General features: G+C 45.2%; 1 protein-coding gene across 1 annotated transcript in view; it reads left to right on the forward strand.

Moving 5' to 3' along the window:
- The first annotated feature begins 4,226 nt into the window (after nt 1–4,226).
- The window catches only part of Ust (uronyl 2-sulfotransferase), a 287,561-nt gene continuing 277,009 nt past the window's right edge, over nt 4,227–14,778 (forward strand). The window contains exon 1 of the mRNA XM_051164562.1: nt 4,227–4,973. Within this exon, the coding sequence (XP_051020519.1) occupies nt 4,724–4,973 (250 nt within the window). The 5' untranslated portion in view covers nt 4,227–4,723. The remainder of the gene's footprint in view (nt 4,974–14,778) is intronic.

A 14,778-nucleotide genomic window follows, 5' to 3' on the forward strand; every position in this document is an offset into this window, starting at 1 on the left:
CAACCACATGGTGGCTCACAATCATCTATAATGAGATCTGGTGCCCTCTTCTGGTATGCAGGTATACACACAGGCAGAACACTGTATACATAATAATAAATAAATCTTAAAAAAAAAAAAAAAAAAAAAAAAAAAAAGACAGAGATCTCAGAGAGCCTGGCTAAGAACGGACTCCCTCATACCTAGCAGTGGCCTGTTGCTAAGACCCAGCAAAGTGCCAGGGATTCACAGTCCTCCATAGTCCCCAAATTGGCTGAAGTTCTAGTTGGAGGGAGCTGTGAGGGATTCATTCATTCATTCATTCATTCATTCATTCATCGATTTCCAGTCTGTGGGAGTTTAGAGAAACCAGGAAGGGGCCCTATGTTGTTCTGAAATCCAATTCAGTTGTACCATTGTGTTTAATCAAGTCTACTTCCTCCAGGCAAACATTCTAGCACAAAATATGAAAAGGAGATGAGAAAGCATCAGGGATCCAGGATTTAGGTCTGGAGAAAGAAGAAAGGAGAGGGAGAGAGAGAGAGAGAGAAAGAGAGAGAGAGAGAGAGGGAGAAAAGAAGAACAAGAAGAAGAAGAAGAAGAAGAAGAAGAAGAAGAAGAAGAAGAAGAAGAAGAAGGAGGGAGCAGAGATCCTGATGAGTAAAGGACAAGTGTGTTGAGGGTTCTCCGGAAGACTGAGAAACTGTGCAGATACCATTTATTAAGATAAGTATCTGAAATAGTTAGAAAAGTGACATGTATGAAACTTTGAAGAACAAAGTTTTATCAAAACATGTCAGTTTCTCTTGGGTGAAAATACAAGCCATCTTTTCCTTATATGAGAATTCTTTATCTCTTGTTATATCTTTCTCTTTCTTTTGTAAGTTTTTAAAAGAAGTCTAGGCCGTTGGTACTTTAAGAATTGACCTATTTTGTTTCCTGTACAATTCTTGTCACCATTTGTTCCTCATACCTTTGCTATTACTTTCTGTGTAGGTTCATATGTGTGTACAGATGTGTGGTTATATGTGCATACATACATTTAGAGGCCAAAAGACAGCTTCTGTGTTGTTCTTCAGGCACTGTTTACCTTTGTGTGTTTCTCTCTTTTTTATGTTTTGTTTTTGTTTTTGAGACAGGATCTTTAGTTGGTCTGGAACTCACCAAGTAGGTGGAGCTAGCTTCCAGCCAGCCCCAGAGAGACACATGTCTCCACCTCCCCAGCAACATGCTTATGAACATATGCTGCCATGTCCAACTTCTATAATGTGGGCTCTGGAGATTGAACTTAGGTCCTCATGCTTGCAAGGCAGACACTTTACTGATAGAGCCATCTCCCCAGTTCCCCAATATTATTTTCTATGTCAGGCTTTACCTCTTCTATACAGGAAAGTGAACGCAGGGAATTATGTGAATGCTAGACAAGGGCTCTACCACTGAGCTACCTTGCTGGTCCCACACTGCTGCCCTTTGTTTGTTTGTCTCATCTCCTTCCCAACCAGATTCCCTAGAGCAAGAGGACATTTTCCCACAGAATGCTGAAAGCCGGCTCCAGAAACTAGGGGCTGGATCACACATAGAAACTGGGGTGGGATCACACACACAGAGGGTCTTACACACATCCTTACACATGATGAACGTTAAACCATAGGACCAGGCTCTGCTCGAGAGCCAGTTTGCCAGTGGAGATCTCTACAACGTTATAATGATCGCTTGGCAACTCCCGTATCCTGGCTCTTCTTTAGCAACTCAGAAATTATTAATTGGGAGTCTATTCTGGGCCACTCATTAAAGTAATTCACCCTAATGAGCAATGACTGATGGGCTTAATTCTCTAAGGGACAGTCACATTTCTAAAGTGTGCACATTAATCCAGATAAATCTCCCATTCATGGAGCAAATGTGAAGCAGACCATGAACACTCTAGTTGGGAGTTCCTATCACAAACAAAGGGACTCTTTTCTGCATGGAGTCCCAATCAGCTCTCTAGGCCTTAGAAAGCAGCCAGGACAATGTAAGACAGGGACACTCTGTGCATGTGCGGGAGTGACTCCATGAGAGTAGAGCTGTGTGTGTGTGGCATTGCCCGCCTCACAAACTCTCAGGTTGTGGTTTCTGGTGTCTTCACCTAGGCTCTAAATTGTAAACAGAAGTCCAAATTCATAGATAAGCCAAATCCATTCGGTTTTCATTCCTGTTGCTGTGACAAATAACTTAACCCATAATTAACTTTAGGGAGGGTTCACATTTCCTCATTGAAGGAAGTCGAGGCAGGAACTCCAAGACAGGCCTGTTTGCTACTCCATACAGTGTTATTCCTGACCAGTGACCACTTCACAGCCAAAGAAGGGCCACAGGGCCCATGCTCAGCTAACCCTTTTACACAGTTCAGAACCGTCTGCCCAGAGAATGGTGCTATTCAGGGTGGGCTGGACCTTCTTCCCACATTAAATGATAACGGACAATCTGTTAGTATCCTTCCCCAGTCTGCCTAGCAACCTATGACGCCATTACCCACCTACCAACACCCAGGTTCATATTTCATACTTAAAACAACCCCCCATGGATATTCTCATAGGCTAATCCAGTCTAGGCAGTTCTTCAATGAGCTTCTATTATGTGACTCTAGGTTGTGCCATGTTGCCATTAAAAACTAACCAGCACACATACTGTCCTTTCATTGTGAGGTCTAGCTCCTAGGATCCCATCCCTCAATTTTCCGTGAAACATTCTCCAGATGCACAAGGCTTTCGAGGTTCTCAGGGGTACAGTTCTGGAGTTATGAGGTACATGTCCCCCCCTCATTACTGGAATATTTAGAATGAGTTGGGAATCAGAGATAAGAGGCATCAGAAACACTTGGCTTGAGCTAAATGTCCTATCTGTAATTCCAGTAAACCATGAAGAAAACCCCATTTGGCAGGCGCCACCTTGCAGTGGTTAATATATCCCGTTTTTTTATTCAGAGTCCTACCAGCTTATGCCACTGAATGGCAGTTTCGCCAACTTGACATACCTCGGAAAAGGAAATAATTATTGAGGGATTGCCTCCAACAGATTGCCCTGTGCGCGTGTCTGGGGATTTTTTTTTTTTTTCCTTTTTGATTGCTAGTTAATCATGTAGGAGGGCCTGGCCACAGCAGGCAGAACCATCCCTAAGCAGGTGGCCCTAAACTATTTAAAAAAGGTAGCTGCAGGTGAGCCTGGCAGCCAGTAAGCCGCGGTCTTCCGTGCTTTCTATTTCAGATCCTGCCTCTAGGTCCCTCCTGCCTCTGCTCCCCGCCCTAATGGACTGTAGTTGGCAAACTAAACGCATCCCTTTCTCTCCATAGTATTTTGGGCCATGACGTTCAGCACAGCAACAGAAAAGCAATCTAGGGCACTGGAAATACAATGTAACTCTCGGGCTAGATCACTTCTGTACCTGGCGATTAATAAAAACCAAAACCAAAACCAAAACCAAAACCAAACCAACCAACCAAACAACAACAACAACAACAACAAAAAAACCCGACTAAGTGTGCCTGATAGAGAGCAGCCCAGTCAAATATCACCAGCCCTGTTAGCCAGTCCCTGTCTGGGAAACTCCACTGGCTTTCTCAGTTCTAGAAACTTCCCAGAGGTGAGAAGAAAGACAGCAGTGAAACAGGTACCTCAGAGTGCACAGCTTCTCCCTTTCTTAACTGCTAGAAGGACTACCTCCAGTCGCCTGTGTACCCTTGTTCTTAGTGGAGTGTTTGTAGGACCAGGAGGACAAGGGAAAAAAAGTGACCTCCAATTGTCAACCAGGGGTGTGCAGGCACTCTGCCTGGCCCTGCGGGACATGTTTAATTATAACTCCTACAGCTAGTCCTTTTACCATCGGGGCTAGGTCTTGAACCTATATCCCAGTACCCTTTAGCGACCTTTGGTACATGGGTTGCTTGGGATATAAAAAGAGAATCAAGTTCCCTAAATGAAAAGGCAAACGTGGTCAAATCGTCCAGCACGCATCTGTTTACAAGAGGGAAGTCAGTGGGCCCCAAGAGGTCGCTGGTGGCGCAGGAACTGAGACTAGATTGTAGAGAATGGAGGAAAGAAAAAATAAACCAAAAAAAACCCCACACACACCCAAAAACTTTCTTCCTAGTTGCTGATCCTCGGCTCCCCCCGCCCCCGGCCCGCCCCCGCAGAAGCCGTAACGTGACACCGAACCCAGCACAGAGCCCAGAGTTGGAAGGGGGTGGGGGGGAGAGCGGGCTGCTTGCGCCTGAGAGAAAGGGGAGGGGAGGAGTGGAGGGAAGCCCCTGTCAAGGAGGTGGAGCAAGAGGGTAGTGTCCGCCTCCCGATCCTCCCTGCCTTGAGCTAGCCTAGCCTGAACCGGGACCAAACACGCCGCCCGCGACCCACACAAAGCCCGGGGGGTCCACGCTGGCGCTGGAGGCGAGCCGGGAGCGAGCCCGGGGCGCGGCGGGACCTGGGGTGCGGGGCTGCTAGCCGGACGCGGGACCGGACGCGGGCTGCGATCGCCACCCCCACGCCGGGGCCCGGGACATCTCGGGCCCTTTGGGGCCGCTGCGGACGGTGGGGACCAAGATGAGGAGAGTGCCCTGAGCTTGGCAACTTTGGCCCCTCCCCGCCCCCACCCGCCTGCCCTCGGCGAGTCCCCGTCCATGTGCAGACGGCCGGGCAGGCGCTCCGGCTGGCAGCGGATGGGTGACCTCTTCCTGGCCCGGGCGGGCTGTGCGAGGCGGCGGAGCCGGCGATGAAGAAGAAACAGCAGCAGCATCCCGTCGCCGGCGCGGATGCCTGGCCCCATGGGGCCCCTGTCGGGGGCGCCCCTCCGTGCCTGGGCAGCTGCAAGCGCCGGAACCCGCTGCTGCCTTTCCTGCGCTTCTCCCTTCGGGACTACGGTTTCTGCATGGCTACCCTGCTGGTCTTCTGCCTGGGCTCCCTCTTCTACCAGCTCAGCGGGGGACCCCCTCGCTTCCTGCTTGACCTGCGGCAGTATTTGGGTAAGGAAGGGCGGCGCCAGCCTGACAAAGTTGGGGACCGGGGAAAAGGGTAACAAGTGGGGAACATCTAACGCTGTCGCGGCCACTGTGGTCCCCGAGGCTCCCCAGGTGGGATGCCAACGAGCATCCCTCCGTGCGGCAGCTGGGAGAGCCTGCTTCCTCCGGCGCTCCTGGCTGTCTGCAGCAACGGAGAGCGCGGACCAGGTACCCCAAGCCAGGACTTCATAAACCTGTCACCGCATTTCCACTCCAACTGGGACAGAGCAGATACGTTTACGTTTGTGAATGTGTGTATACTCTGGCCTGGCGGTGAGTGGACAGCCCACTCTGTGATATGGTTAATGACTTAACATCGTGTCCGGCCTTTTTGGTCGCGTGGGTTGGCTTAGCCCGGCTTTTAGATATTCTGTACAGTGCGTCCGCCTTCTATGAGTTGGCCCAGGTGGCTCCAATCTGTCCCTGGGCTGGTTTGTTCTTTGGCGGCACCTGCGCACCCCGCGGACTGCAGCGAGTGTGCGGGAGGTGTCAGCTGTGTTGCCTTCTGTGACCTGTCGAACTTCCGCTCGGCATATGTCTCAAGTCAGAACTTTTTAATTTTTTTCTTTTTGGTTGGGGCTGAGTAAGGAAGGGCTTAGAACCCGAGGAAACAGAGATTTTAGTGAAGTGTGACCTCGCTGTCCTCTTATCCGGGCTTCTGAGTGCCAGGGCTTGGCCAGCACTCACCCAGGTCCCAGGAATGATGCTGGCTCACGTGCCTTGGCTAAGGGAGGATGCACATTTCTTGACTTCTGTGGCCAGAAGAGGTCGTGCAGAGGTTGCCTCCCTCTGAGGTGGTAAATCTGAGCAGAGCCTACAGTGATCATCTGCAAGCCCAGAATCCGTTCAGGTGGAGCTCCATCAAAATGCTGGAAACAGAATGCGCTAAATGACATGCCAAACTGGCAACTCCTACAGTTACCTCAAAGGTCTTTTCCTCACAGAAGCTACAGATCTAGACAGCAGGTCAGTTTGGGAGGAAAAAAACAAGAAAACCACAAAACCGCACCAACAAAGGGTGTTTGGGAGCGGAGTGACTGATAATAAAATTGTATTGGTTCCCCAAACAGAAGCTTGGATTTTTAAAAGTTAAAATTTCTTGTCAGTAAAAAACGTTTGGGGTACTGTGATTTCCCAAGAACCTCTATGGAAGAGGAAAGAAAAATACTGCCTCGGCCAGAGCTAGGAAGCACAGTTCTTAGCATCTGGCTTTCTGGTTTGGGGTTAATAGGCCCTTTTTATTGGTCAGTGTAACCTCTTCATTCTCGGCAGTTCTGCATTTTGGAGTCTTGAGCCTTCCTTCCCTGCTCTCAGACACCTGCTCCTGGTAAATTTACCTTCACTAACTATCAGGACCAAATCTGGTAGTGTCATGTGCCACCCCCCCCCCCCTGTCCCATCCCTGTCCTTTGAAGTTAATCGTTGAGGAGGTCTGGGGTATAGAGAAAAATGTATTGTATGGGTTAAGAAGGCCTTTGTGTTCACTCCTGCCAGGAGCACTTAGCTTTGAGCTCGGTGTTCGAACTTTACAGCTTTGGCTCTTCACGGTGTAATTGGGAGTTGGACCCAATTTCCATCAAACCTGAACCCAGCTCCTACAGTTTTGTGGTTCTGTTGCCCATAGTGTGAAAGACTAAACTCAGGGTCAGGGTGAGGAGCAAGGACATTTGAAGGATAGAAACAAGAAAGTTCCGTATATATGGCACTCACCTGTATACCTTCAATTTAGAAGGTAAGACCCGATGAATGGGGTATGGGGGTTGTCAGGTGGTAGAAGAGAGAGCTGGTCATGCATACCTGGGGGATTGAATATTGCCACTGTCTTTACTAACTGGCCATTACTTTTTTGACAGACATAGTGGGTTAGACATGACATCTTTGTTAATTGAAAATAGAATACCTCGACAGATCTCTTCCTTTGTTATTTATTCAGATAAATAAAGTAATGGTTTTGGGGGAAAGTAGGTTTGTGGTCTTTAGAATGCTCTAAAATAATGTCCTGAATTTTATCAGCCCCTGCTATTTGCAGACTTTCTTACCAATGTTTCTATTTTTTATTTTTATTTTTCTGTATTTTAAAGCTTATTCATATAGAATATATTGTTATTTTAAAAAAAAAAACCCTCTCAGTTTTCCTCTTAACTGGTTTGGAGGTTATTTTTTCCCCCTCAAGTGTAAATGTGTACAAAGTCCAATATTTCTAGATCAAAATAATATATTAAACATGTTCTTTACAGATGGTAATTTCAATATTTGAACTATATTATACATTTCCTGTATGAGAGCTACTTGATCATTATTGCTCAAGTTAATGACTGAACCTATTTTGCCAGGTAGGTAGAGTACTATGTAATATGTTAAATATTCTTATGGGAGAAAAGGAAAATGTCACATGTATTCGTGATGAAAGTGAACATTAACTGTGCCAGTCAGTGTGCATGCAGAAAGCTAATTCCCATTTGGCACTATTGATAGCTTCTATTGTTTATCCCGGTTTTATATGGGAAAATTGAAGGCTAAGAGTTAATGGGGGTATTGGATCTGGAATGGCCGTCAGAGGCCAGAAGGTGAAACACTTCGTTCATCCTTAGCTTGGTGCTATTGAAAGGTAGTGAGAACGTTAAGGGTTGGAGCCTAATGGGGATGTCTTGGGTCAGGTTACTGGGGAGGGGTGTGCTTTCCAAGGGGGTTGCTGAGCACTGCTCTCTTTCAGCATCGGCCCATGATGGGCAACACTCGCCTTTACTGTATGCTCCTTCCAATGATAGGTCACCATTGGCCCAAGGCAATGGGCATCAATCAGTCAAGGACCAGAGTCTCCAAAACTGCGAGCTAAAACTAAGATTTCTAAGTTGGGTTTGTTACCGCAGCAACAGAAAGCTGGTTAACAATGGAGGTCATGCCGAAAGTCAAGCAGGAGGCTTCTCTAGTGCTGTCTGAGTCCAGGGACCAGTGAAGAGCACTATGGGCAGGTGAAGAGAGACAATGCAAGTACAGCAAAGACAAGAAGGAGTATCTCACCAGCTGACTGGCTAACCAACCTTCAGACCTACACCACAATTGCGCTTTCCTCTCCTTGATCCCTCTACTCTGAGTTTTCTTGTCAGGCTAGCAGAGAAGGGAAGTAACTAAAGCAACTGGTCTGCTCAAACTCTGCCTTTTCTATTTCTGTTTGTTATGTTTCTATCACTGTGATAAGTTACCTGACACAGGCACCTTGAGGAAGAAGGGATTTATTTGATTTTTCCCTGTTTCAGTTGGTTGCAATGGGCATGGCATGGCAGAGTATGTGGTGAGGGCTCAAAGCCAGGCCTGGCTGCCACTCCTCAAAGGCCTGTTCCTAGTGGCTTGGATTTGCCAGCTAGACAAGGGTTCTACAGCCTTTCCCAAAATGCATCATGGGCTGGAGCTGTTCAGACATGTGAGCCTTTGGGAACCTCTCACATTCAAACTGTGATGCTGTTAATGGCAGCCATACCGCCTCTGATAAAAATCTGGACTCACTGATAGCACATCAGGCACGAGGGAGGGACAGTGGAGCTGTAGCCTCCTGGCTCTAGGTGTGGGTCACTGGACCTGCAGCCTCAGTATCCTTTGGGAATTTGTTACGTATTCAAGTTCTCAAGAACTCCTTCCAGACCTTTTGAATGTGCCTGGGCCTGGCCCCAGCAGGCTGCACCTTAGCAAGACGTTAGCTGATCTTGCCGGGGACTGCAGCCTAAAAACCAGTTGCTCTGTAGTAAACCGTTGCTTTCAGAAGCCGTGGAGGGTACCCGAGAGGAAGGGAGGTAGAGGGGGGAACTGATTTATAAAAATGTTTCAAGGTCAAAACCATGGTTTCATTTTTCATTTCAAGTGATATAAATGCAATTTGCTTTATGGCTTACGGTCCATTGTTTCAGGGTTGGGGTTGCAGGGGGGGTGCGAGGGAGGGGAGTTGCAGCTAGGAGCTTCTCAAGATTATAAGAGGTGTGGCGTGGGGCAAAGTGGGGCAAAGCAGGGTGTGGAGAGGAAAGAATCAGGAGACGGGGTGCTTCCTCTTCAGGACAGCTAGGGATCAGTGTCAAAGAATTCATTCTTCCATCCCAGTGTGGGGAGGGACAGAGTGTGCTGCTGTTGCTGCTGCTGCTGCTCTCTTTACTAATTTATTTTCTCACATATTACATCCTGACCGTAGTTTCCCTCCCCTCTTCTCCTCCATTTCCCTTCAGAAAAAGGGGCAGGTCTCCTCAGGACATCAATCAGACATGGCATATCAAGTTGCAAATTAAGCCTGGGTGGTAACCCAGGAGGAGGCAAAGGGTCCCCAAAGCAGGCAAAAGTATCAGTGTCAGCAGTCCCATGTCCTCTGTTAACAGTCCCACAAAAACACAAGCTACACAACTAATATACATGCAGAGGGCCTAGGTTAGACCCACACAGAGGGCCTAGGTTAGACCCACGCAGAGGGCCTAGGTTAGACCCATGCAGGCTCCCTGATTGAACATTCAATCTCCGTGAGCCCCCAAGTCCAGGTTAGTTGATTCTGTGGGTTTTCTTGTTGTGTCTTCGATCCCTCCTGTCCCTACAATCCTTCCTCCCTATCTTCAGCAGGATTCGCCAAGTTCTTTTGCTGTTTGACTGTGGGTTTCTGCACCTGTTTCCATCAGTTGTGGGATGGAGTCTCTCTGATGGTGACTATGCTGTTTGGACTTCTCCTAATCTGCAAGATCTCTGTAGTCTAGCATGTACTTCTAAAATGGGCTTTCTGCTGTATCCCATTCAAAAGAAGGCAGAGGTTGGGGCAGGAAAATTAGGCAGTAATGGGGTAAAGTATAGCAAATGCTGTACTTACAGATTAGAGCCCATAATTTTTTACAACTCAGTGTAATAATATTTTAAAAAATTATGTGTGCATGTGTTTGTGTGTGTGTGTGTGTATGCAGGGTGTGTGCAGGTACCATGGAGACCAGAGGATAACTCTGTAGAGTCAGTCCTTCTGCCTTTACATGGATCCCAGGATTGAACTCAGATTTCTAGGATTGTGCAGCAAATGCCTTTTACCATTATGTGACCTTGGCAGCCTGACTTTCTTTCTTTCTTTCTTTCTTTTTTTTTTTTTTTTTTAATCTTTTGAGACAGAGTCTTACTTTGTAGCTCTGGCTGTCCTGAAACTCACTATGTAGACCAGGCTGGCCTTGAACTCACAGATATCCACTTGCCTTCTCTGTCTCTTGAGCCATGGGATTAAAGGTCTGTGCCATCACACTCAGCTTGCCCCCACTTCTCCGTTTAAACCCTAACTTGATATAGAAAACAAAAATGACCCCCCTCTCCCGGAAATCAGGTTATGCTGCAGCTGCTTGGCAGTGGTCTCATCACTTTTGAGTGTGAAAATATCAAGCACTTGGATGCACATTATTAAGAGTGATATAAAGAGAGTAAGCCAGATGGTTGGTTCACTACTGATCTTGTACAACTGGCAGACACTGAAGATTTATCATCAAGCCTTGGAGATGTGATTTAGCCTTTATGAGAGCTAAATTTGTTGGATTGATCTTCAGTTGATAAGCTTTCCTTCCCACTTCTAATTTATAGCGCTTTAAATGGAGACATAATGCTTTTTCTCAGAACTGCCAATTTCTACATGTATTATATACGAGACTTGGAGTTTAGAGTCAGAAAAAAAAAAAGATGTAATTTTACTGAATTTTGAAGTTCTCTAACTTTAAATAAATTTAAAGGAAAATGTGAAAATAGATCTGTTACAGAAACAGGCTCTCTAAAAGCCTGCAAACCCAAATTCTATTTTCCCTCTGCGTATCACACATGGCTTAAATACCATACTTGAGGCTGTGTACAGTCAACTGGGAATGAATGCATAAAATATGAGCTTATCAATAGAGATTGTTGACATGGAAAAATGAGATTCCTGTTTATAGCTGCACAGTCATCTGGGAGGGTGGGCTGGGGACACAGAAGCCCTGTATTAGAGGAAAGACAGGAAAAGGCATCAAACTGTGGCAGTCTGTTCTGTTAACACAGAGCGTGGATGGTGGGAAGCATTCTGCCTCGTTAAACTGTTTTTAATGTAGGCTGGCCTCCATCTGAATTGTTTGAAAACACACATAAATATGGATTGTCTAGATAAAGTCTTTCTTCAGATTCCCTGATAGCCTGCTAAGGCTTAAGACGCTAGCTGGTTTTGTTGGAGGCGAGGGGGAACTAGAAATAAAGTAGTCGAACTTTTTTTTTTTTTCATTCAGGAGAGAAATGGTTATCTGTTGCCTGCCAGAGGGGTGCTGAAGGAGAGGAAAGCGTTTGCCTCCGCAGCTGTACTGATGGATCCAGTGGTGATGGGCAGCGAAAGGGCTCCTCACTGGATGAACTGTGTCCCTTAGAACTGTTAGTTGTCGTTCAATTTAAAAAAAGAAAAGAAAAGAAAAGCAGTGACCACAAATAAGCATTATCTTGCATTGTGTTACATAACTCATCTCTAGACCAGTGGTGACGTAGACCTTTTTTTTTGTTGTTTATTAGAGATAGGGGTAGAATGAGTAACATTCTTGGGAATTCTTATTTGCAAAAGTCAGCAAAAGCAGCGGCTGTTGGGCAAATCCCACATTCTGACACTCACTGATACATGATTCATGCAACTTAGAATTCATCCATTGAGAGATTTAAAAAAAAGTGTTAACAGTTTTCAGTATGTTCTTTAGATGTGCATAGTCATCCGACTACTTTAAAAATATTCTCCATTCAGGGAGGCAGAGGCAGGCTGATCGCTGTGAGTTCAAGGTCAGCCTGGTCTACAAAGCGAGTCCAGGACAGCCAAGGCTGTTATACAGAGAAACCTTGTCTTGAAAAACCAAAATAAAATAAAATAAAATAATAAAATGCCTAGCTTTGGTTTATCACCCCCGATGGTGATGGGATCTATAACTTCAGCCCTAAACAGCCACTGGGTTTTCTACGTCTGTAGATTTGCCTGTTTGGTCTTTTTCTTAAAAGTGGAATTAAAGCTGGGGGTGGGGGTGGTGGCACACACCTTTAATCCCAGCACTCAGGAGGCAGAGGCAGGTGGGTCGCTGTGAGTTTGAGGCCAGCCTAGTCTACAAAGTGAGTCCAGGACAGCTAAAGCTACACAGAGAGACCCTGTCTCGAAAAACAAAGCAAAATAAATAAATAAATGAAAATAAAGAGAGAAGTGGAATTATATAATATGTAGTCTTTTATGATCGGTCCTTTCTTAGGTGGTATAATGTTTATCAGGCTCATCCATATTGTAGCACCTACATGCCTTCTTTTAATGGTTTGCTGATATTCCAAGTTGGTTTTCAAACATTCCAGAATGGAACCTTGCATGGTGTTTCATAGCTAAGACCATATTTTGTGCATCCATTCATTTATTAATGGATGGTGAGGTTGCCTCTATCTTTTAGCTCCCCTGACACTGCTAGTGTCTAGACCAGTTTTCCATCCTTTTCAGTGTGTACTTAAGAGTATAATTGCTAGGTCCCTTGGTAACTCTATATTTAACGTAACGGAAGAGTTTCCACAGTGGCTGTGCCTTTTCATGGCCCCACCAGCGATGTGTGGTTCCGCTTTCCCAACATCCTCACCAACACTTATTTTTCCATTAAAAAATTGTTGCCGTTCTCACAAGTATGAAGTAGTGTACCACTGTGGTTGTGTTTTGTATTTTTCCAGTACTGAGTGGATGCTGGATCTGGATGCTTTCCTGAGTTTCTTGGCTGTTTGTGTATTTTTTTTTTTTTTTTGGCAAGTATCTATCCGCTTCTTTTGCAATTTAAAAATTTGTTGTTCCATCGTAAGTATTTGTGTATTTTGGATACTTGACTCTTATCACACAGAGGATTTGCTATCAATTTGGGGTTGGGAAGAATAATACTGATTTGGACACAATGTTATTGGTATATTCTCCGTGTCATTTTTTCCAAGGAGGACCACATTAGTTTTATACAGTAGCTATTTCCAAAGTGTTAAGGTTCAAGTATAGATAGACGGGCAACCCAAACAAAATCTTAACAATTGATCGAGAAAACAAGGATGTTTTGAAAAGAATCTTGGACGTTCTGTTTCCTAGTGATGGGCCGCTAGGCATAATGAACACTTGTTATATGCGTTTTACTCTAAGTATGTGCTGACTTGGGCTGGAGACTTGGGCTTAGCTGTTCTCCACCTTCTTAATGCCACGATGCTTTAATATGGCTCCACACGCTGTGCTGACCCCAGCCATAGAATGACTTTTATTGCTACTTCGTAACAGCAACTTTCCTGCTGTTATGAATGATAAGGTAAATGCAGGATATCTGATATGTGACCCCAAGGAGGTCACCATCTGGGTAAGAACCACTGGCTTAGTGGATAAAGTACTTGCCATAAAAGTATCAAAACTGTAGTTTGGATCCCTATAGAACCTATGGCATTGTGGCTACCTGTTACCCCAATACTCAGGAGACAGGGGATTCTCTAGGCTGTGGGCGCTGGGTTCACTGAGAGATATTATCTCAATAAATAAAGTGTAACATGATTCAGGAAGATGCTCCAATGTCTACATGCACACATTCATACATGCACATCCACCCTCCACATGTATACATGCGTGTGAATACATATACACACACATGTACCACATGCACAAAATATATGATATCTCATGTACAGTTACCACTTGCCTACTTTAGAGACAGCACAAAGAATACTGTATTTTGCATAAGGAATCTGAATGCAGCAAACTTTGAATGGCAGATTCTGTGCAATGGACATTATTTTCTCTCCATATATGTTCACTTGAATGGGACTGATGAGCTTAGCACGATAAGAATTTTGGTGCAATATGTTCCTTTATATAATGTACCATGAAGCTATCAAGGAAATATTGAGTATTTTTGGAAAGTTAAGATTCACATGCAGTTAATTTATTTTTTTTATATCTATTGCGTTCATGTGCAGAACAAGTTTATACTAACCACATTTCCTATACATGTTTCCTTTAGGGAGCGGTATTACTTTTCTAAAAGTTGAAAAACATTTTTTTTACTAGTTTTCAAAAATATAAATTACTAAACAAGAGCTTTAAACATTTACACTTTAATCTTATTAGGACTTTGATTTGTATGGTTTATAACAGCCATGTTTGAAATTAGTAGGGATAAAACAGAATCATATTTTTCTTCATATGTAGGATTAATATCTAAGTGTGTGTGTGTGTGTGTGTGTGTGTGTGTGTGCAACAAAAGCAGAAGGCAACGTATTTGTGGGGAGGGGTACTTGCAAAGGCGTGAGAAAGGATGGGGCAAATATGAGCAAGGTACAATGATGTATGTGTGGAAATGTCATAATGAAATCTATTACTTTAGGAACCGACTAAACACTTAGTAAGCGAAGTGAAAAACAAATCATATAAAATTGTTGGAAGACAAGTGGGGTGGTTTGAATGAAGATGGCTCCCAAAGGCTCACAGGGAGTGGCACTATTGGGAGGTGTGGTGGGCTTTGTGTGTTCAAAATGCTCAAGCCAGGCCCTGTGTCTCTCTCTTCTTGGCTCCGTCTCTAGCACCACATCTGCCTGTGTGCCGCCATGCTTCCCACCATGACGACAATGAACTAAACCTGTGAACCGCAAGCCAGCCCTGATGTAATGTTTTCCTTTCTAAGAGTTGCCACGGTCCTGGCTCTTCACAGCAGCAGAGGCCTGAGACAAGCTGCAGCTATTTGATGCTTCTTGGTCTGTCAGATTTTACGTTAGTTGTCTGAAATGTCCCAGT

This window comes from Acomys russatus, chromosome 21, assembly GCF_903995435.1.
Source record: "Acomys russatus chromosome 21, mAcoRus1.1, whole genome shotgun sequence".
Lineage (NCBI taxonomy): Eukaryota > Metazoa > Chordata > Mammalia > Rodentia > Muridae > Acomys > Acomys russatus.